The 24,587-nt window shown below is 41.0% G+C and overlaps 1 protein-coding gene and 1 long non-coding RNA gene across 3 annotated transcripts in view; both read right to left on the bottom strand.

Moving 5' to 3' along the window:
• Positions 1-17,516, bottom strand: part of LOC117987270 (uncharacterized) — a 41,292-nt gene extending 23,776 nt beyond the window's left edge. For both annotated transcript variants that reach the window (XM_069502067.1, XM_034974232.2), the window contains exons 1-2: positions 17,120-17,516; positions 6,496-6,739 (exon numbers count right to left, since the gene is read on the bottom strand). In XM_069502067.1, coding sequence (XP_069358168.1) covers positions 6,496-6,700 — 205 coding nt within the window. In that variant the 5' untranslated portion in view covers positions 6,701-6,739; positions 17,120-17,516. The remainder of the gene's footprint in view (positions 1-6,495; positions 6,740-17,119) is intronic.
• A 547-nt stretch (positions 17,517-18,063) lies between these two features.
• LOC117987271 (uncharacterized) lies at positions 18,064-22,485 on the bottom strand. Its single transcript, XR_004674285.2, has 4 exons — positions 22,374-22,485; positions 21,684-21,764; positions 20,438-20,551; positions 18,064-19,589 (listed from the first exon to the last, which is right to left on the bottom strand). It is a non-coding gene; the product is annotated as an uncharacterized lncRNA (long non-coding RNA).
• Between the last annotated feature and the right edge of the window lie 2,102 nt (positions 22,486-24,587).

Raw genomic sequence — 24,587 nt, 5'->3', positions numbered from 1 at the left:
TGTAGTATACTATTATAGCGGGGAGCAGGTAAAAGGGCGAAACAAATAAAATAACACTAGAAGTCGCCAGTTTTCAAACTCCGACTGAGCATCGAGATCCGACTTGCTGGAAAGTTTTAGTTGGGTAATTTTTTAGGGTTCCGTACCATTGTACAATGTATGTATAGGAAGGGCAAACTAGGCTGTAAAAAATATGCATTCGAAATCGTCGTTTTGATTATTTTTTATTCGTTATCATAGCGGCAATAAAAAGCTGTGATAGCCTAGTGGTTAGGACGTCCGCCTTCTATTCGGAGGTCGGGGGTTCGATCCCGGGCACGCACCTCTAACTTTTCGGAGTTATGTGCGTTTAATTAATTAAATATCACTTGCTTAAACGGTGAAGGAAAACACCGTGAGGAAACCTGCAAGCCTGAGAGTTCTCCATAATGTTCTCAAAGGTGTGTGAATTCTACCAATCCGCACATGGTCAGCGTGGTAAACTATGGCCAAAACCCTTCTCACTCTAAGAGGAGACCAGTGCTCTGTAGTGAGCCGTTGATGGTTTGCTCATGATAGCGGCAATAGAAATACACTTCTTTTTAAAAAAATTCAACTCACGAGATACAGGTCGCTGACAGACAGACGGACGGACGGCGGAGGCTTAATAATAGGGTCACGATGGCACCCTTCGGGTACGGACACATATAAACATTCAGGCAAGCATTACCTCAGCGTTTCCTGCCAATTATAATGTGGGTATCTTTAAAATAAGAGTGAATAGGCACCTTCTAGGCAAACGTGTCCCATCTTACGCCACATCATCACTTCCCATCAGATGTGATCGTGATCAAGCGTGCGCCTATAATTATTTTAAAAAAACCTCATTTCCCCTCAGCTTGTAAGTCGAGCCATTATTATTTAGCGCCAATAAACTACCAAATCCATTTGTCGGAAGCAGTAACATACGCGGTTAGTTAATGAGTTTGTCTAAACGTTCTAACTCGGTTACGGCTTAGTACGAGTCATCGCTTCTCGATAACGATAATTAAATCAACGAGTGGTAGGTATATCCACAACCACATACGGACACTATCATCAATCACTCACTATGGAGTCTAAAGACCCAAACGCATTTACGCTGCACTCATATAAACCATGTTTGTCGCGCAGCGTCGCTCAAAGCCACTTTGCTACATACAAACTTTAATAAAAATTATGTTTGACAGCCACGTCACGTCGCGCAGCGCAGCGTAAGTGCAATAGTTTATATGGGTTTGTATGGAGCAAAACGCAGTTAAGCGACGCTGCTGCGTCGCGTCGCGTTGTGAAGCGCCGTCGTTCGTGGAATTTCTGAAAATTCGGTCTTATCGGGGATTTATTTTATAGGGATTACTTATAATAATATGTCAAGTTATTTTTAAATGCGAATATAGCGAGCAAACGAGCAGGCGAGTTTCTACACCCGCACCCGTCCCCGTACGCAGTGCAAGACCGTGGCGTGTAAAAATCGCTACAAGAGACCTATTCGCATGTCCAGCAGTAGACGTCTATCGGTTGAGGATTATGATTTACTTTTCGGTTCATTTTTCTCTGACGTCGCGTCGTAGTGAGTCGATCCATCATCATCATGATCAACCCATCGCCGGCTCACTACAGAGCAGGGATCTCTTCTTAGAGTGAGAAGGGTTTTGGCCATAGTCTACCACGCTGGCCATGTGCGGATTGGTAGACTTCACACACCTTTGAGAACATTATGGAGAACTCTCCGGCATGCAGGTTTCCTCACAATGTTTTCCTTCACCGTTAAAGCAAGTAATTAATTAAATCGCACATAACTCCGAAAAGTTAGAGGTGCGTGCCCGGGGTCGAACCCCCGACCTCCGATTAGAAGGCGGACGTCCTAACTAATAGGCTTTTACACAGTGAGTCGATACACGTTGTCGATATGTGCAACTCGTTCTACGCACACCGTAGCTCGTAGCAGCGAGGAAGCGACCGTTTTCGAGGACATCAAACATGGCCGCTCGAGCTTCGACCCCGAGCGACGCCCTATTCCCATTGAAATGGTGTTAGAATAGCTATTCGCTCCCTCCGCGCGCTTTGACGATGTTTTGTGACGTTTTGGGGTCGTAAAAACGATTGGTGCCAAATTCATTCTATTGATTATTACCTACTAGCTGATGCCCGCGAATTCGTACGCGTGGATTTAGATTTTTAAAAATCCTGTGGGAACTCTTCAATTTTCCGTGATAAAAAGTAGCCTATGTCCTTCCCCGGGATGCAAGCTATCTCTGTACCAAATTTCGTCGAAATCGGTTGAACGGTTAAACCGTGAAAAGCTAGCAGACAGACAGACAGACACACTTTCGCATTTATAATATTAGTATGGATTAGATGACCCGGCTCGGCTTTGTTCGTGGAATTTCTGAAAATTCATTCTTAGTGTTAACCTGCGTTATAGACAGAATCTATCATAACTTAAGTTCTAACTTCTAACACCCATGTAAGTCGAAGTTAGCAACTTTAGAGGAGGATAAGTTTGGTCTGGTGGGAAGCTTCGGCTGTGGCTAGTTACCACTCTACCGGCAAAGCCGTGCCGCTAAGCGATTTAGCGTTCCGGTACGATGCCGTGTAGAAACCAAAAGGGCATGGGTTTAATTAAAACTGACATACCCCTTCCAGGTTAGCCCGCTTCCATCTTAGACTGCATCATCACTTACCACCAGGTGAGATAGCCGTCAAGGGCTAACTTGTATCTGAATTAAAAAAAATCTTTTTTTAAAGAAAAACTTGCTGTTTCCACAGGTTTTGGGTTGTTTGATGCATAACCTTGCAGTTATGGAGAGGGAGAGAGACAGCGCGTACCAGACCTTTGTTATTTTATAAAAGCTGAAAGTTTCTTTGCGTATTGTCCCCAACACAGGTAGGAACGATCAACCACTATGAATTTGGATCACGGTGGTTTTGGGAGATAACAGGTAATGTTAAACTAAGCTAAACTAAGTTTAAGGGTTTTTGGCAGGGGGTTGCCACGACAGTCGGTCGGAGAAAGTCGGTTAAAAATTAACTTGTGTTACTCCTTGATTAATTCTCTACTTGTATGTGAAAGTCCCGTCAAAATAGGTTCAGCCGTTCCAAAGATCAGCCCATTCAAACAGACAGATAGACAAAAATTTTAACATTGTGTGATTTAGCTATGGTATAGTTCAAATAACCATATTATGAGCTTAATATGAGGTATTTATTTCGAAATTACGGACAGACACTTCAATTTTAATTATTAGTATATAGAAGTATAAATAATATACAACGAAAAGATAAGATACTTGTCTTGTTTCATCTTTTTACATGGTCGTAATTTTGAAATAATTACACGGTATTGTTTGAAAAGTAAAATAATATATTTTACTTAGTATTTTCTCTTTCCGCTGAATTTTTTACTTTTTTTATTTAAGAAGAAAACAAGATTTTTTTCTTAGTAAGTGGGTAGGTACAAGATCACAAACATCTTTCTTTGTTCAAATTTTTTAATAATTTAACTTTACTTAGTTTCTTATTTTTTGTAGCCGATTGGTTAAGATTCGGCCTTCCATTCAGAGAATTCCAACCGCACACCAAAGTCACCGCACCGCAAAGTCTACCAATCCGCACATGGCCAGCGTGGTAGACTATGGTCAAAACCCTTCTCTGAGAGGAGATCCGTGCTCTGTAGTGAGCCGGCGATGGGTCGATCATGATGATGATGACAAGGAATTCAACCTCAAGAGTACGCATATACAAGGTTTTGCATGAAAACAAAATCGTAAAATGTTGGCGGGGGACAGGGGAGAATGCTTTGTTGTGGTGGACTCAAAAGACACGTAATCAAGACAATGTGCGGAATGAGGGTACCGAGCGGGCATGGACTGACTTTTATGCTAAGCAACAGCTTAAGCTTGACGCTTGGCGATCGAGGGTGTCCGGCTATTAAGGGTCTATAGGTGTATAATGGTCTAAAAGGACGCATATAACTCCGAAAAGTTAGAACGTGCCAGGGATAGAACCCTGAACCTGCTGAATAAGAAGCGGACGTTTTAACCACTAGGCTATTACGGCTGCAATATTAGTAAGATATTACGATCATGATCGATTACTCCACAGATCAGAGAAGATTTCTTCTTGTCGTCGCAAAGTAACTTGAAAAACACATTTAAAAATAAGTTCCCTTTTCAGTCATTTCTTACATTTACATTTTACAATCTGTGAAATAGAGTAACTCAATTTCATATATTAATCTAAGATAAAATTACCATCAGATCATTGAGGAACCCAATAATAATAATTGAATTCAGAGAAATACAATCAAGATCAAATAACCACTTTAAACCTTGGAGACGGGACGAAGATGGTATTCCGGAAAAACCGTTACTCTGCGAGAAAACGAGAATGTTTCCGCAATAAAATCAAATTAAAATTATTTAGTTTTCAAAGTATGGTCGAATTAGTTGACCAGCCCCGGCTTGAGAGTTTGGAATCCGGAAAATCGGAATTTCTGAAAATCTTTGAAGGGTGGAATTTCTAAATATGCTGAAACACTGCAAAATTATTTTGCAAAAACCGTGTAAGTCGGACAGTCAGATAGACGCGGACGGAAAGACGCATAGTTGGAGAGACGGACGGACGAACAGACGGAAGTGGATGAAGTGGCAGTTATAGGGTCCCGTTGGCACCCTTCGCGTACGGAACCCTTAAAAGCTATAATCGACATTAAAAAAACCGGCCAAGTGCGAGTCAGACTCGCGCACTGAGGGTTCCGTAGTACAGTCGTATTTTGCGACATTTAGCACGATATTACCTATTATGCATAAAAATAAATAAAAATCTGAATTTAGAGTGCACAGGTGAAGTCCTTTCATATGATACCCCACTTGATATAGTTATCTTACTTCGAAAATTGAAAATACTTATTATTAGTTCATGACCACAATTTTTTTTGTGTGATCTAACCCTAAATTCACGGTTTTCAGATTTTTCCCCAAATGTCAGCTATAAGATCTACCTACCTACCAAATTTCATGATTCTAGGTCAACGGGAAGTACCCTGTAGGTTTCTTGACAGACAGACGGACAGACATACAACAAAATGATCCTATAAGGGTTCCGTTTTTCCTTTTGAGGTACGTAACCCTAAAATCTGAGAGCATTAAAAACTATAATATAAAAAAACATACAGTCGAATTGAGAACCTCCTCCTATTTTTGAAGTCGGTTTAAAAAGTCGTATTCGTGAATCCTAGTTAAGACAAGCCCTTGGCCTGAAAAAAACACGATAATATCTGGACAGTCTCGAAGCTATACAATCGATATGTGACTTTGGCTCTGTGCCATCCGCAACAAACAATGTTCCAATAATGGCTAATGGAAACCAGATACTGGAACTTTGGAAACAATTCCATGCATCCAATAAGATTTTTTTATGTAACGTTGAACTTCATTTCACTTTAAAGTCAAAAGGCCCAAGAGGAGTTTATTCGTAGCGCGCTAAGAGCGCCAATAGCTCAACCGGTAAAGGAGTGGACTGAAAACCGAAAGGTCGACGGTTCAAAACCCGCCCGTTGCACTATTGTCGTACCTACTCCTAGCACAAGCCTGACGCTTAGTTGGAGAGGAAAGGGGAATATAAGTCATTTAACATTGCTAATATTTTTTTTTTAAAAAATGTTTCAATAATGCCTAATGGAAACCAGATACTGGAACTTTGGAAACAATTCCATGCATCCAATAAGACTTTTTTATGTAACGTTGACCTTTATTTCATTTTAAAGTCAAAAGGCTCAAGAGGAGTTTATTCGTATCGCGCTACGTACAAATGTAGTATGGTTCTCATTTGAATTTAAAGAAATTTTGTAAACACGTTCTACAAATAAATATCCATTAAAGAGCCATGTTAAATGACTAATATTCCCCTTTCCTCTCCAACTAAGCGTAAAGCTTGTGCTAGGAGTAGGTACGACAATAGTGCAACGTGCGGGGTTTGAACCGTCCACCTTTCGGTTTTCAGTCCACTCCTGTACCCGTTGAGCTATTGAGGCTCTATTTATTATAGTTACTACGTAAGTTACAAGTAGGTATACGTTACGTAGGCACCAGTGCAAGAACTAAAAATAAACCATAACTATGAGTAAAACCTCCAATTTGGGAGCAATTTTCCCGCAGTTTAAATTTTCTGCTGAAAGTTTTCTTTTTCGTTTTATTCCAGTAATGCGGTAAAGTCGAGAGTCTCGCTGCAAAGTAACAAGAGCTTGTTCTCTAAACTCGCTTCATACGAGGGGTCACGGCACTTAGTGTACTGCATGCTACTAACTTTCACATATACGCTTGACTATAGTTTATTAACACTACTCATATCAAGCGATGATACCTAGACGTCGCGACGTCCTATTCGGGGATCCCAGCACGTACCTCTAAACTTTCAGAGTTGTGCGTCGCATTGCTCGTCGCGACAGTCGCGTGTCGGGTGGTATAGGTCACTCACCGGATATGTTGATTTTGGCGTCATCGTAGTAGTCGAAGGTGTGGTCGTCCTCCTCGTCGGGCGCGAGCGGCTCGTGCGCCTCGCGGCGGTGTGTCGCGTCGCTCGCCGCGACAGTCGCGGGCTGGTCGCGCGTGTCGCGGCGGTGGGTCGCGTTGGGCGCCGCGCTCACCACCAGCGCGCACACCACCAGCGCGGCCACTTCCATGCCGACATCACCGCGCCACGGCGGAGACACTCCGACGCGCTGTAACAAACGGTTTCCGTTACAACATGCTCCACGAAATGCTTGTAGTTGTGGTGACATTACAAAAACAAATTAAAATTTTATCTACAGCACCATCTATATGTGATTTGATAAATTAATTTTCATTGTTCAAATCACATATAGATGGTGCTGTTGTCATTAACTTGCAGTGTTACAAATTACAATGTTAAAATATCTTGTACGATAGTACGGAACCTTTCGTGTGCTAGTCCGACTCGCACTTGGTCGGTTTTTTGTTGGTTGGTTTCAATAAAGCATAGTTACTTATTTCATTTCATATCCTCTGACTGAGTAGTGCCCAAAACTTCTCGTCAGAAAAACACAAAAAACAAAAAGTATCTATTTCGTTGCATAAATCAGTCTGTGATATAATCCAGCACAGAAGCTCTACAATATATGTACAGTACTACTTACTACTAGATTATCTCTTCTGTGCTACTAGCATCTCTGTATTCATTGGATTACCATAAAAACTGTAAAATCTTGAAATAATACAGTACATCGTCCGTAAGTAATTCGTACTCACTAGTAAATAAGTGCGCCCATGTCGACCGAAAATACGATTTATGTACTTTTATTTGTTTTCTCCAAAACATACTTTATGGGCCTTTGGAATATACTCAAATGTCCTACCAAAGGTCGATTTCTTTTCGAAACCGAAGACGAATAATCGGCTATCGCTAAGTCATTAGTTCAAGATGTTCAAGATAGCTAAAAGTGAATAAATTATTTTGGCGTTTAAACTATCGTGAGTGATTTCCATTATACAGGGTTACAGGAAAATAGGACACGATCCCGTTAAGGGGTTATAGTACAGGATATTAGCTATCAAACGACCCCTAAAGTGCTTATGCGAAAGTGTATCGTTTTCGAGTTATTGATTTTTTTATTTTTTTCTCGGTAAAGGGGTGTTTGCCTCTTTAAAAATTAGTAAAAAAAGGAACAATGTGTTTCATCAGATTTTTTTTATTTCTTGCTAGTACATATCCTTGTTAATAATAAACAAGTATAAAACAAAAAAAATCTTCAAGCATTTTAAAATTACAGCCCAACATATGTACAAGTTTTCGATTTTTAAATTTAACTCTTTGAATAACTTGCAAATTTTCTGTAAAAATTACTATGGCACTTATCCTGCGGATTATTTTAAAAACATCTACGTTTTGTTAACTATCTATTGGTACAAAAAAATTACAAAAAAAAACATAAAATCAAGAAAAAATTACACAACAAAGAGACCAGGTAGAAAATTCTACCAAATGCTATTGCCAAAGAATTAAATCAGAATCAATGTAAAAACGAGTTTAATGCAAAATCGTTAAAGATTATTTTTCAATGGGTCAAAAGGTAATATAAAATCAGTCAAGTGCGAGTCGGGCTCACACACGAAGGGTTCCGTACCATCTTACAAGAAATAACACTTTAATTTTTATGGCGGCCATAATATAATGTCTGTCCCGGCTTTACTCACGTGTTTAGTTTTTTAATATTACCATGTATTAAAATAAAATCTAAAACTGCCACTTTCCACTCGACATACTACAGGCAGTGCCTGCAGTAAGTAGGCATAACATAGAGAGAACGGAGAACCACCTGCTCGTGAAATAAAATATTTCCATTGTTGCGATTAAAATGTACCGCGTAGCGGTGTAAAACAATTTTGTTTTTACATCCACCTGTTGAACAACATCTGCACGATTACTGCCTACAAATTATTGCTATTATTTTAATCGACCTGTCGTAAAAATAGGCTCTTTGGTTATTGTTTAGTTACCACCTCTAGGGACTCTGCAATGACATACTCGCATAATGATTTGACAAAATGTAGATCCTGCCTGCTCGTTTGCTCGCTATTCTTATTAAAAAGAAAATTAAAATATGTGGATGAATTTCCTTACTTAGAATAATTTATTAGCAACACAATTCATTTGTGCACACTGCTTCATCATCATCATCATCAACCGATAGAAGTCCACTGCTGGACATAGGTCTCTGGTAGGGACTTCCACACGCCACGGTCTTGCGCCGCCTCAATCCAGCGGCTCCCTGCGACTCGTCTAATGTCGTCCGTTTACCTAGTGGGGTCTTCCAACACTGCGTCTTCCGGTGTGAGGTCACCTTTCCAGCACCTTGGGACCCCAACGTCTGTCGTCTATCGCACGCTGAATATGCGTGTATATTTTGTACGTGCCGTACTGAAATATTTATGCGACTTTTAGTAGCCCATAGCCCCTAGAAGAGTATAATTATTCTGTTGTGCACAATTTCATAGCCTAGTGGTTAGGTAGATCGTCTCCTAATGGGAGGTGGAGGGTTCGATCCGGGGCACGCACCGAAACACGCGAAACATTTTTCCAAAACCTGCTTTAAAAATAATGTTTAAGTTTTAAACGGAAAACAAAGTACGGTAGTTAATTTTACAGTGTTTTTTTACTATGTGTGTTACAATTAATGTAATTAATAAATTCTTTTATTCAGCCTTTCAAAGATTCTGTTTATTATTATAGTTTGTTTTTAAAAATGAAATAATTTGATTTTTGCTCACGTCGCAACCGCTATCCATTACTGCCATCCTTTCTCGGTGCACGATAATAACTAAATCTATATTTTTCACATTTATTGTAAACATCAGTTTAGTTTCAGCCCTGTCACGTCACACTACCGGACGCGACGACAACGACGCACGACTACCGTAGCGCGGCTTCTACGTACCTACGCAGTGTGAACACCTTCGCACAATCTCGTAGCACTACTTCTAGACGCTGCGTTGGACACGAGTCGTGTGGGTATAAGGTTCATCGTCATCAACCGATTGACACCCACTTCCTGATATATCTAGGTCTTTTAGGTCTCTTGTAGAGACCCCCACACGTCACGGTCTCGCATCGCCTGGATCCAATGACTCCCTACGGGCTGTGACTCGTTTTATGTCATCTGTAAGTGACGTTTAGTTTTAGCCCTGTCACGTCACACTACAGCACGCGACGACAACGACGCACGACTACCGTAGCGCGCCTTCTACGTGCGAGTGTGAACACCTCCGCACAATCTTGTAGCACGACTTCTAGACGCTGCGTTGGACACGAGTCGTGTGGGTATACGGTTCATCGTCATCAACCGATTGACACCCACTTCCTGATATATCTAGGTCTTTTAGGTCTCTTGTAGAGACCCCCACACGTCACGGTCTCGCATCGCCTGGATCCAATGACTCCCTACGGGCTGTGACTCGTTTTATGTCATCTGTAAGTGACGTTTAGTTTTAGCCCTGTCACGTCACACTACAGCACGCGACGACAACGACTACCGTAGCGCGCGTTCTACGTGCGAGTGTGAACACCTCCGCACAATCTTGTAGCACGACTTCTAGACGCTGCGTTGGACACGAGTCGTGTGGGTATACGGTTCGTCGTCATCAACCGATAGACACCCACTTCCTGGTATACCTACCTAGGTCTTTTAGGTCTCTTGTAGAGACCCCCACACGTCACGGTCTTGCATCGCCTGGATCCATGGCTCCCTGCGGGCTGCGACTCGTTTTATGTCATGTTTAGTTTCAGTCCTGTCACGTCACACCTATAGAACGCGACCATGATGAGGACGCACGACTAACTACCGTAGCGTGGCTTTTACGTATGCAGTGTGAAAACCTTAGTACAAACTTATAGTTACCACAGCTTCTAGAAGCTGTTAGAAGAAGTTAGAAACGAGTCATGTGAGTATAAGGTTTGTCGTCATCAACCAATATATGCCTACTGCCTTCTGGATATAGGGACCTCCATACGTCGCGGTCTTGTGCGCGCCGCCTGGATCCAGCGGCTCTCTGTGACCCGTTTTATTTAGCCTGTCCACCTAGTGGGATGTCTTTCAACGCTGCGTTTTTTGGTGTGAGGTCAGCATTCTAGCACATTGGGACCCCGTTGTCTATCGGTTTTTCAAACTATGTGCCCTACCCATTGCCACTAGAGCTTCGCAACCCGTTAGGCTATGTCGGTTAGGTACTCTGGTTCTTCTACGGTTCTCCTGATTTCTGATTGGATCACGTAGAGAGAAACTTAGAGCATAGCTCTCTCCATCGCCCGCTGAGTGACTCTGAGCTTTCTATATAAATATTGCGTGTCAACCATATTTAAATTGTACAAAAAAGCACATTAAAATGTTAGAAATAGTTTAATTTACAAGGCAGCTAATTGCCGTTAAATTAGAATGGTTGTTAACTTTTCTGTACACTCAAACTTCAAACACGCTTTCAATACCTACCTACTAAGTAGCTAGGTACTTATTGTGAACAATAATTAAGTTATAACATGCCTACTTTGAAATAAAGTAGGCATGTTATTACTTAATACCAGCCATTACTCGGCTCAACGAGCTACATACCTGTCTATGGAAGGCAAGAAAGAGCCATTTTGATATGTCGCTAAGACTTTTTATCCCGGGAAACCAAAGAGCTCACACGGGATTTTTGAAAATCTAAATTCACGCGTACGTAGTCGCGGGCATCAGCTAGTTACCTTATCGAGTAACAGAAGGGCTGACTTTTTTTTCTGCGCACAGCATCAGCCTAGCTGTTCGTATGCATAGAAACACGCAGAAACACGGGCGCCGGCGAGAAAACGACTAACTGTCGGCGATTTTCTCTCTCAAGAAACGCACAATAAATGTACACCTCTACATTCCGTGTAAACGAAAGAGATGCATATATCAAAAGTTGCTCTCTGACTGTTCACACTGCCGGCGACGCGACGACTCGCTTTACTAGATTTGTCGCTGAGCGACGAGCTTTCAAAAATAAACTCGCTCAGCGATATTCGTTCAGCGATGCTCGCTTGCTTGAACATGTGTAACGCGCGCGCAGGTTTGCACAGGACTGAGCGACCGCAGGCGAATGGCGCGAGTAATCGCTCGTCGCACTTGCACACTCGCTTATAGCCCGGCGACAAAACTATCGAAACACTCGATTCCCGCTGATCGCCAACTCGTTTATAGTTTCTAGTTCTACTCGTTTCTCGTTCATCGTCGGCGCGCGGCGGTCGGACCACTGCCAATGAATCGTGGTACGTTTGGCTTGGCTCCACTGGACACAACACGTTTGTTTTGTTCAGAGTTCACTGCTCGGGGGTGTAGACTGTAGAATATTTGCCCGGACACCGGATGTTTGCTGTCTGGGGACTATCTACTAGGTATTTGTTTTGCTTAGCACATATGAAACACTTGTTTTAACAAATAATTAAATGTTGACGAGAAATACGCAAATAATTCATTGTAGAGCACTGCAGCCCATTTCATTCCTACAGTAACTAATATTTTAGCGTTTTAACTCACTTGAGTTCAGCCGGCTTTTGTTTAACTGATATTTTTTGGTATATATACCAAAAACCATCAGCGCGCAGTGTGGTAGATTATAGCCCAACCCCTTCGCACTCTGAGAGGAGACCCGTGTTCTATAGTGAGCTGGCTATGGGTTGACCATAATGCGGTGGTGGGCCACATCGGTCGGCTGTTCTGTTTGCACGATGTACCTACCTAGATATTGAAACTAATTTACGTAATGTTTTGCGTGCTCCGCGAGACGCCACGTCGAAAATAAAGTCGCGTTCGTGTTCATTTCAACCCCAAAAGGATGGTAAATCCGTGTTCGCCGCTGTTCGTCTGAAATACGCCCTAAAGTCTCCCGTGAAGTGAACTGTGCATGTGCGAGAGACCCGTAAGTGCTTGTGAGTTGTGCCCGCATCCTGCCTGTGAATTGAAGTTAGTGCACGAGTCCATTAAATCCTTCATGTGCCCTTTGACGCGCGTGAACACCTTCTAAATTCCAAAATAATCCGCATACAGTCCGTTATATCTCGCGCGTCGAAGGTGGACAGGGGCAAATAATATACCTAACCACTTAAAGAATGGTGTAAATTTATTATTATATTATTTGGACGTATTATTATTATTTTATTTAAATAACTGGCTTATGCTCGCGACTTCAACCGCGTGGACTACACAAATTTCAAACCCTTATTTCACCCCCTTAGGAGTTACCTGTCAATACAACAAAAAAAAACTATATATAGTATATACATACAGAAAAACATCACTAAAAATTTATATTTACAAAAAGTTTACGCCGTCCAAATGGTCATTTATGGGCATTGTGCCCAAAACACTAGCGCTATTACCTCGCTGAACGACAAGGCTCAACCGTTGAGCGAAATAAGCACCAGCTATTGGGTCACCAGACGCGTGGATCAGCTTTTGGGACACGACGTTTATAAAAGCTTTCGTGTCCGATGACCATAGGCCCAGAGTCTCAAACGCAAGCGCCGCAAATACATAGTCCTTAGGAGTTAAATTTTCAAAAATCCTTTCTTAGCAGATGCTTACGTCATAATAGCTATCTGCATGCCAAATTTCAGCCCGATCCGTCCAGTAGTTTGAGCTGTGCGTTGATAGATCAGTCATTCAGTCACCTTTTCCTTTTATATATTTAGATTATACCTACTTCAAAGAAACTTCAAGCAACTAAAACAGGTGTTGCACTTGCGTATAATATAATGGTGCTATATAAATTATTACTCACAGCTTCACGGCAAAGTTAACCGTATGTCGAGCGGGTTTCCAGCCGGCAAAACCCACAATTTAATTACACAAATTGCAATTAAATATGAACTCTATTTATAAAAAAATTAAGGTCGTATTTCAAAGAGTTTCGAGCACTGCAGTGGGTCGAGTGTGACGCAATGCATCAGGTTTGCATCTACTCGGCTTCTGAAAGCCGATTTGAATGGAAAAGAGCAACTAACACCTACAAAGAAGTTCATGTTGGTACAATAGTAAATACTGTGTACCAGGTCTTGGAATGTTTGCCAACTACGGCTTACTACCGTCCGTGCAGGAATTCGATTTACAAACTGCTTTTTATTTTTTTTATTTTTTATTCAGATACAAGTTAGCCCTTGACTGCAATCTCACCTGGTGGTAAGTGATGATGCAGTCTAAGATGATAGCGGGCTAACCTGGAAGGGGTATGGCAGTTTTTATCAAACCCATACCCCTTTGGTTTCTACACGGCATCGTACCGGAACGCTAAATCGCTTGGCGGCACGGCTTTGCCGGTAGGGTGGTAACCAGCCACGGCCGAAGCCTCCCACCAGACCAGACCAGAAATTTAGAAATTATAAAATTCCAAACCCCTGCCAGGAATCGAACCCGGGACCTCCCACTATTAAGACCACAGCGCTCACCACTGCGCCAGGGAGGTCGTCAAAACTGCTTTGAGAGTTTTAGCACTGTGCAGTGTAGGTATAGGGTGTAACCAGAACGTTGGCACATACGAAGACAGGTGATAGTTCTGGTAATTACTGATATGATACTACAAAAAAAAACGCGAATAAATATATAAAAAATCTTTATTTTGTAAAAGTTCACGATTTATTGCAAACTAGCTTATGCTCGCGACTTTGTCCGCGTGGACTAAACAAATTTCAAATCCCTATTTCACTCCCTTTGGGGTTGAATTTTCAAAAATCCTTTCTTAGCGAATGCCTACGTTATAAAAGCTATCTGCATGCCAAATTTCAGCCCGATACGTTCAGTAGTTTGAGCTGTGCGTTGATAGATCAGTCAGTCAGCCAGAAAAAAAATCAAATTTCCCCTCCAGGTATTGAACCCGGGATTTTCCACTAATAAGTCCACAGTGTTCACCACTGCGCCAGGGAGTTCATCAAAAAAACTTGCACATTATCTCAATACTCAACCAATCGCAGGCCCTCTAATACAAACGGTCTCCACTCAGAATGAGAAGGGCTTAGGCCGTCGTCCCCCACGTTGGCCATTGTGGATCGGCAAATTTCAAACATCTTTGAAAACATTATGGAGAACTCTCAGGTATACCTACAGGTTTTCTCCGATGTTTTCCTTAACCGTTTCAACATTTCCAAATCTATTGTATTTATAAGTATGGGCCTGTGAAAACTCCTTGCACTTAAAATATTTCTGGTTATATTTAACCAGATAGATGTGGAGCCTGTGAGTGCAAGACCTTCGTTATTTTATAAATGCTAAAAGTTTCTCTGCGCATTGTCCCCAACACTGGGAGGAACAATCAGTGGCATTAGTGGCAACACCTAGCGATGATGCCACGATACAACGTTAGTATTATTATATATATTCTGTGACGATATTAAAGAGTCCGGCAATGTATGACGCGATTTCTAATACTATTCCGAAGAAAATATAAAAAAACTAGCTGACGCCCGCGACTTCGTCCGCGTGGATTTAGTTTTTTAACAATCCCGTGGGAACTCTTTGGTTTTCCGGGATAAAAAGTAGCCTATGTCACTCTCCAGATCTTTGACTATACTCATGCAAAAAATGACGTCAATCCGTTGCTCTGTTGCGACGCGATTGAAGGACAAACCAACAAACCAACGAACAAACATACTTTCGCATTTATAATAAAGGTACTGATTACGAAATTTCACTTTCACGAAATATTTTATACTAGCTTATGCTCGCGACTTCGTCCGCGTGGACTACAAAATTTCAAAACCCTATTTCACCCCCCTAGGAGTTGAATTATCAAAAATCCTTTCTTAGCGGATGCCTACGTCATAATAGCTATCTGCATGCCAAATTTCAGCCCGATCCGTCCAGTAGTTTGAGCTGTGCGTTGATAGATCAGTCAGTCAGTCAGTCATTCAGTCAGTCAGTCAGTCAGTCAGTCAGTCACCTTTCCTTTTATATATATAGATGTCTTTGTTACCTATTACCTATCTGCCAAAGCCACCATGATCAAAACTTCATAGTCGCTGATCGTTCTTCCCTGTGTTGGGGACAATGTGCAGAGAAACTTTCAGATTTTATAAAATAACGAAGGTCTGGTTCTCGTGGGCTCTTAGTCCAAGAGGTTGCCTGTTCTAAACGCATTTGACAGGACAAGTACTCAGCTTTTATACGAAGCTTTTAGACGGAGTATAAACTTTATTGACTCTGTTATATCATGACGCACCTTGAAAGAAGTTTGTACCTATATTTTTATTCTGTTCCTACAGCATATTATATTATTAGATACTAGCTTATGCTCGCGACTTCGTCCGCGTGGACTGCTCAAGTTTCAAACCCCCTTAGGGGTTGAATTTTCAAAAATCCTTTCTTATCGGATGCCTACGTCACAATAGCTATCTGCATGCCAAATTTCAGCCCGATCCGTCCAGTAGTTTGAGCTGTGCATTAATAGATCAGTCAGTCAGTCACCTTTTCCTCTTATATAAGTTATTTAGATACCACCTATCTATAATAAATTCCATCTGAAACTCTAAATTATCTTTATTTGGGTACACAGACTATAAGAAGCTATTGGGAATCATTCTTAAATAGATTATAAGTACGCGACAGGTCGAGATGGCAATCGGGGTATGAGGCGCGGGACGCCCTGCACACCCGCACGTCACCCGTGCTATCAAGCACCGGATGCGGGTCCGGGTGTGCGGGGCGTCCCGACCCAGATTGCCATCTCGACCTGTCGCGTATTATAGGTACCTACCTAATTTCCTATAGGTATCTCTTTGTTGTGAAGCGATGTTTTATTTCCGACAATTTTCAAGGATTTAGGGGTACAGAAATGGTTTCTAAGATTTAACCCATATATATATATATATATATATATATATATATATATATATATGGGTATATGGGTATGGGTATATATATATATGGTATAAATATATATATATATATATATATATATATATATATATATTTTTTAATAAAAGAATATTAGTCATGCTAATCAGGACTAATATTCGCCTTTCCCCTCCAACTAAGCGTAAAGCTTGTGCTAGGAGTAGGTACGACAATAGTGCAACGGGTGGGGTTTGAACCGCCGACCTTTCGGAATTCAGTCCGTTCCTCAACCGTTGAGCTATTGAGGCTTTATATACCTACTTACTTATTGCTCTACTAAGCTTGTTATCTTAAACAACTAATACAATTGAGTAGGTAACAATTGGGTTTTTAAAGATTATAAATATAGATTGTAGCTTCTCCATATTTTCCTATTTAAAACCTATAAAGTAAAATCAATATTGAGTTTGAGTTCAAAGATTTCTTTATAAAATACTAGCTTACTAGACTACTAAATTTCAAAACCCTATTTCACCCCCTTAGGAGTTGAATTTTCAAAAATCCTTTCTTAGCGGATGCCTACGTTATAATAGCTATCTGCATGCCAAATTTCAGCCCGATCCGTCCAGTAGTTTGAGCTGTGCGTTGATAGATCAGTCAGTCAGTCAGTCAGTCATTCAGTCAGTCAGTCAGTCAGTCACCTTTTCCTTTTATATATATAGAAGAAGACTAAGTAAGTCTACTCACCGACTTTCAAAGTTACGCAAGCCCCTTCGGCAGATACCTCATATTATCCCAACACAGCACTCCCTTACCATCGGCACATCCCTTCGCGATCAATTAAACTACACTTTATACTACAACTAGTGTATTAATTGATATAAATATATAAATAAACTAATATAACACTCATCACATCACTGTTTTAGAGTTTTATGAATGTATTTTCGGTTAACTAAGACGTGTAATGAGTTCAACGTAATTTGGTATAATTTAGTGTATTTTTTTAAGTAATTCGGTAGTATTTTTTTGGAAGTTTGTATATTTCGTTAGTTTTTTTAGGGGTTTTAGTGATAAAAAAGAAGAAAGGTTTATTTTTCAGGGGTGTCCGAGCACGCTATGTGTGGTCCGCTAGCGAGGCGGTGTCGCGCGTCGGCGGTGCGCGTGCGCGAACACTGCACCCTCGCACAGGGATGGATTGGTTTGGTTGTTGAAGGATTTTCTTTCTATGATTTTCTAGATTTCAGTTTTTCTTTTACATAAATTCACCTCTACTTTTTAAGTACCATAAAATTTTGAAGGACGGACGCCTACAGGAAAAGTTCCTAAATCCATACTAATATTATAAATGCGAAAGTGTGCCTGTCTATCCATTTGTCTGACTGTCTGTCTGTCTGTCGTTCTGTCTGCTAGCTTTGCACGGCCCATCCGTCCCATCCCGAGGTAGGACATAGGCTACTTTTGATCCCGGAAAATCAAAGAGTTCCCACGGGATTTTGGAAAACCTAAATCCACGCGGACGAAGTCGCGGGCGTCATCTAGTATGTAATAAATTAAACAAGTCATTTATTAGTAGCATAATTACATTACACTTATTATTAAATATGTAAGCATTATAATTTATAACTTAATTTAGTAATTCGCAAACTCATAATTAGCTGTGATAGCCCAGTGGTTAGGACGTCCGCCTTCTAATCAGAGGTCGGGGGTTCGATCCCGGGCACGCACCTCTAACTTTTCGGAGTTATGTGCGTTTTAATCAATCAAATATCACTTGCTTTACCTCGTGAGGAAACCTGCATGCCTGAGAGTTCTCCATAATGTTCTCAAAGGTGTGTGAAGTCTACCAATCCGTACATGGCCAGCGTGGTAGTCAAAACCCTTCTCACTCTGAGAAGAGACCCGTGCTCTGTAGTGAGCCGGCGATGGGTTGATCATGATGATGATCTTGATGAAACTCATAATAATATCCTAGTTATGGTCACTTGTAATAACACTTATTCTAGCCGTTATAATTGGATAAATGACATCAGAGAAGTATATACATTGTGTAAATATTGAAAAAGGGTTTAAAACTATCTGACTGACATTCCAAAGTAGGTGTAGCTAAAAGCTCGTTCTGATCTATATAATGTAAACCGCCTCTAGGTTGAGATCTGTAAATGAGTACTGAAAAATGCGAAACATGTTGCAAAATTTGTTTATACTGGCTGAATTTGCGGTAGATACTCTTGCTAAGTCAGTTAAAAGGTCAAACACACTTGCGCTGTGTTACGCGGTGTCCTGGGTGAGCGACGAGTACTACGCTACGCGACGACGCTGCGAACGCGACGAACGCGATCAACTCAACGGCATACCAGACGCAGAGTGCCATATAGGCCGCATTACGTCGCGTCGTGTCGCGTCGCGTCGCGTCGTATTCGTCGCTCACATAGGACACCGCGTTACGCGATGCGGTGCGGCAAATGTAGTTTAGGTAGGTAGGTATATAGTATGGAGAAAGAGCTGCCGCGTCGCGTCGCGCAGCGCAGCACCAAATATCCAAGTCCGTCCCATTACATAAACTACTGAGGCCCTCATAGCACGAGTGTTACCGACAGGGCCCGAGCCGCGAGCCGACCTGTCTGACTGAAGACCCTCGACCACTGAGTCCTGACCCCCCCGCCCCTCACAGCCGTGTCTCGGTGCTCAGAAACGGCATAGAGCATCCCTGAAGAGTGTGTCAGGATATAATGGACATGGGGCTACGGAGCATGCGCCAAGTGAGCCAACACATCGATGGGAAAGGTTATATTGTACAAGACGTGTGTAAAATTAAGTTTTTTCAGGCGCTTGTCTGCAATCTCACCTGATAGTGACGTTGCGGCCTGAGGCGGAAGCGTGCTATAGTGCGCGCAAAACAAGTAGACCAGTCTGAACACGAGGCGTATTAATGTGCATTGTACAACAAATAATTTGAAAAGTTAAATACAACCTGCGATTTGCTCTGCATTAAGTTTGATTTTTAAAAAATAGCGAGAAAACGAGCAGGTGGGTCACCAGATGTTAAGTGATTACGCCGCCCATGAACATTTGCAGTACAAGAACCGCCAATACGTTGCCGGCCTTTCAGGAATAACTAACATAAAATTCGGTGTCTATTTCTAATAGCATAATATTATCTCCTAACAACATTTCGTTCGAGCCATAGTCTACACGTTGGGTGACCCCGGAAAAACTGGAAAAAAAGGAAAATGTAATTATTGGGTGTGAACAGAAAGCGAGAGCATATTAAATTAAATTATTAAAAAACGTAAAATCTCAAGTTTTTAGAAATTCTAGACCCCGCGGTTTGAGCTGTCATCATCGTCATCATCATCAACCAATAGACGTCCACTGCTGGACATAGGTCTCTTGTAGAGACTTCCACACGCCACGGTCTTGCGCCGCCTGGATCCAGCGGCTTCCTGCGACTCGTCTGATGTCTGAGATAGTGGGGGGTCTTCCAACGCTGCGTCTTCCGGTGCGAGGTCGCCATTCCAGCACCTTGGGACCCCAACGTCTATCGGTTGTAGGTACGAACTATGTGCCCTGCCCATTGCCACTTCAGCTTCGCAACCCGTTGAGCTATGTCGGTTACTCTAGTTCTCCTACGGATTTTCTCATTTCTGATTTGATCACGAGAGAAACTCCGCACATAGCTCTCTCCATCGCCCGCTGAGTGACTCTGAGCTTTCTTATGAGGCCCATAGTTACCGATCAGTGGCCCTACCGCGGTTGTTTGACAGCTACAATGATCGATCACAATCATCGATCAAATCACGATCGCAATCATCTCTGATTGGTTAATGCTCGCTCACTATTGGCCACAATGCATTGTTGCAACAAGAATCGCACAAATTCAGCCAATCAGAACAATTGAGATTCTAATAATGATTGATGCAGGTTTTAGACAATCGCCCTACAGGTCTCGGATCCATATGTCATCACTGGCAACACGCACTGTTCGAAGACTTTGGTCTTCAAGCACTGAGGAATATTGGACAAGACTCTTTGAGCTGTTCTCTCATATAAAGACATACCTACCATAGGTGCCAGACTGTAGCAATGCTGTCACCCCCTTATAGATGAAGAAAGCAGCAACAGCAGTGCCCCCCACTGCCAGTGTGGTGGCTGCCACGATTATGGCTGTCTTTTTACCTGAAAAAAATGGATATAATGTTAAACTTGGTGATGATGAGCTTTCTTAATATGAAGCCTATAGAGATAACTAATCTCTATATATAAAAACCGGCCAAGTGCGAATCAGGCTCGCGCAACGAGGGTTCCGTAATTCAGTCGTATTTTTTTGCATGATAACTCAAAAACTATGATGCATAAAAATAAATAAAAATCTGTTTTAGAATGCACAGGTGAAGACCTTTCATATGATACCCCACTTGATATAGTTATCTTACTTCGAAAATTGAAAATATTAATTAGCCCACAAATTAATTTTTTTTGGGTGATGTAACCACAAATTCACGGTTTTCAGATTTTTCCCCTAATGCCAGCTATAAGACCCACCTTCCTGCCAAATTTCATGATTCTAGGTCAACGGGAAGTACCCTGTAGGTTTCTTGACAGACATACGGACAGACAGACAGACAGACAGACAACAAAGTGATCCTATAAGAGTTCCGTTTTTCCTTTTGAGGTACGGAACCCTAAAAATAAGTCGCCGAATGTGTTGCTGATCACTAATCTCGAGAACAGCTGAACCGATTTCGCTAATTATTTTTCATAATATTCCTTGAGGTACGGGGATGGTTCTTACGGAGAGAAAAATTAAAAAAATTGGCATGTTCCCACGGGATTTTTAAACACCTAATTCCACGCGGACGAAGTCGCGGGCTAGTTACCTACTTATAATATTATGCCCTAAAGTAATTGCTACAAATGGACTAAGAGCCCGTGAGGGCCAGACCTTCGTTATTTTATAACAGCTGAAAGTTTCTATGCGCACTGTCCCTAATGCCTCCAGACACTTAGTATCGTAGCAGTGGGTTGCCGCGATGCTAAGTGTCTGGCAATGCATGACGTGATGGCTAAAACTATTCCGAAGAAAAAAAAAAAATACACTTTAAACTTTGACTAATGATCTTATAGATACACCGATAGATATCTGCCAAAGCCACGATGATCTACACTTCATAATCGCTGGACGTTCCTCCCTGTGTTGGAGACAATGCGCAGAAACTTTCAGCTTTTATTAAATAACGACGGTCTAGCCCTCACAGGCTCTCTACATCCAATAAGGGCTATAATTTTTTATTTTATTTTAATTATTTACCTTCACCGCTATCTTCTTGTATCTGACTTCCAGTTTCGGAACCTGTCAAGTTCTTATTACTTTCTTCGTTTCCTTCTTTGCCTGAATAAGAAACAAGAAAGATCTTTAATTTTCTAGAAAAACAACAAGTTTTAATTTCATTGTAATAGATGTGAAATCTCATACTAATCCTGCTGAACGAGGGTGTGCGCTACCCATACTCATTAGTGACTGCTAAAAAAAGAAGATCATCATCATCATCATCAACCGATAGACGTCACCTGCCGGATATAGGTCTCTTGTCGGGACTTCCACACGCTCCGGTCTTGCGCCGCCTGAAGCCAGCGGCTCCCTGCGACTCGCTGTTGTCCGTCCACCTAGTGGGGGTCCTCCAACGCTGCGCTTTTCGGTGCGAGGTCATCATTCCAGCACCTTTTGACTCCAACGTTGGGTTTTTCAAAATAACTTTGAACTTAAAGGAGCGGACTGAAATCCGAACGGTCGCCGCTTCAAACCCACCCGTTGCACTATTGTCGTACCTACTTCTAGCACAAAGGCAGCAAGATAAACTTAGCTAATATTCTTTACAAAAAAAAAAACGTAGAGATCTCCTCATTTCTGATTTGACCACTTAGAGAAATTACTATAGAAGCATACTTAGCGTAAAAAGAAGCGTAAAAAGAAAATAGTAATTGCAAATTAACTCATTACCTCCTGACGTTGTTGTAGTATTGTCTTCAACTTCATTATCTGTACTGGCAGTATCTATGATGGCAGTATCTGTGCTGGCACTTTCCGTGCTGGCAATATCTGGCAAATCTGTAGTGTAGGCAACACAGAAAACCTGCCATCTGTCACCCGTGAGTGGAGGTGTGACAGTGGTAGCGGCGTCGGACGGACGCAGCGAGAAAAAAAGATGGACGATATAAAAGTAATTAAGCGAGATATAAGTACTAGGTGATTAATTAAGCTAGATATAAACTAAGTGGATGTTACTAGTGTACCTGAATATAAGACTGTGGATATCGGAACTGCGTTTGATTCATATTAGGGTCATCCCAAGACTAATAAACCCGGATTGGAGGTTAAGTTGTTTATATCAGAAGATTGGATGTGATTCATGCCCAAAAATGCGGGTCTATCCTGGAAGATGTTAAAAGTGCCTGTACAAGACGCATAGCAACATATTTATTAGGTACTTATATCGGAAATTATATGAAGAAACCTACCTGAACGAATAACAAAGTGAATATGAAATATAATACAAACTGCAATGGTGCTACACTATTACTTTGGGAGTACTTGAGTAGACCTGTGTCGAGTTGGAGGGCTTGTCTCCAACGCAACTACTCAAGAGATTGGTTTGAGGAAAGCACCTTGCACTGTCTGGAACAAGCAGAAGTACGTAGGTCGATGGGTCCAATGCATCCATAGGTTGTATTGAAACGGTGAATCTGTGTACTTACCTTCTTACAGTGGATGTTCATTAAAGCATGGGTGAATATTAAGAGTGCCTAATGTTAGATTACTGCATCAAAATACCTAAGTAGGTATTTGATAAGTTACAATATTACCAATTGATACTTTTAGAACAGAGTAAGTGAAGGCTATAATTATTAATAGTAAGTAGATATCAGCATTATGACTTATTTGAGAGTTCAAAGTAAGGGATTATAGTTTTGTTCTGACCGCTTTAATGGATTATTATGTAGGGACATACCTAGCCCAAGATTTGATCTATGAAGTTATAAGTATTAATTTCAAGACTGGATGCAACGCACCGTAGTACTAACACCTTGTATTTTAAAATCGAAATAAGGTAATAAGTGATATGAAATACTTTAAACCAAATAGGCACCTACCTATATTAAAGTAGAATCAAGAAAACAATTAGATTATTATGTAGGTAAGTACTTGATACATGAGCTAGTGTAGAAATATAAAAAATAGAGTTTATTTGCTAGAATGTGGTACAATTTGGTCTTAAATCTGTTTTGATCTAACACATTCAACCAATAACTGAGTGTGCAAATTATTACCTATAGTACATTATCATAGCATAATAAAATGTGAAAATTTAGAATGAATATCTACTTAACTTTATCTATCTAGGAAGTAATGTTAACAATATAATTTTATTCAAGTCTTAATTTAAATCATTCAACAATCATTTAAAAAAAGAAATATGTACATGTGCTTTAGTTAAAAATAGAAATAATAATCTTACAATAACAACGGTCATATCTACATCAATGGGTCAATCAATGGTTTTAGTGCAAAATTTGGGTTATATACAGGGGTCTGATATAATCAAGTAGGTATGTACTTGATACTGGTGTCACTTAAATGAAATATTTCCGAGATTATTCACTGTTACCATTTTTTTCATGTTTTGACAACTTTTCTGATGATGTCCACGACCCTGTGACCCCGACTTGACGATGAGGTCGACGAATGTGAGATGAACAAGTGGTTTTGGCCTGCATCTGTGGTGGAGAAGTGCACATAACCTTCAAGTTGTGATTGGAAGCAGTCATGTACCTGCATGGATCGGATAAGAACACAGTAACTCTTGGTGTGAGGCCTGTTGTAATGATACAAAAAAAAAAAAAAAGCCATCCCGGCCTGCCTCATTATGATGGAGGCTGTAACCTCAAGGTATTGTTATGTAATACAGTAATAAGAAGGTAAGAAACATCTGAATACTACTATGGTTAATTGAGGCAAATCTAGTTTACCTAGTAACTAAAATAAAGTCTTAAAACTTTGAATTGAATAGTCTCAATATGAGTAGTTATTCTTCTTTAATTAAATAATTACATACTTAACTATACACATAGTAATATTTTAGTACAATTTAAGGATAGAATGCCTGAAATATGTGTCAGGTGCATGTGTTTTCATTACCTACCATTTAATGTAAGA

This window comes from Maniola hyperantus, chromosome 12, assembly GCF_902806685.2.
Source record: "Maniola hyperantus chromosome 12, iAphHyp1.2, whole genome shotgun sequence".
Classification (NCBI taxonomy): Eukaryota; Metazoa; Arthropoda; class Insecta; order Lepidoptera; family Nymphalidae; genus Maniola; species Maniola hyperantus.
This window is presented reverse-complemented; position numbering and strand designations above follow the sequence as displayed.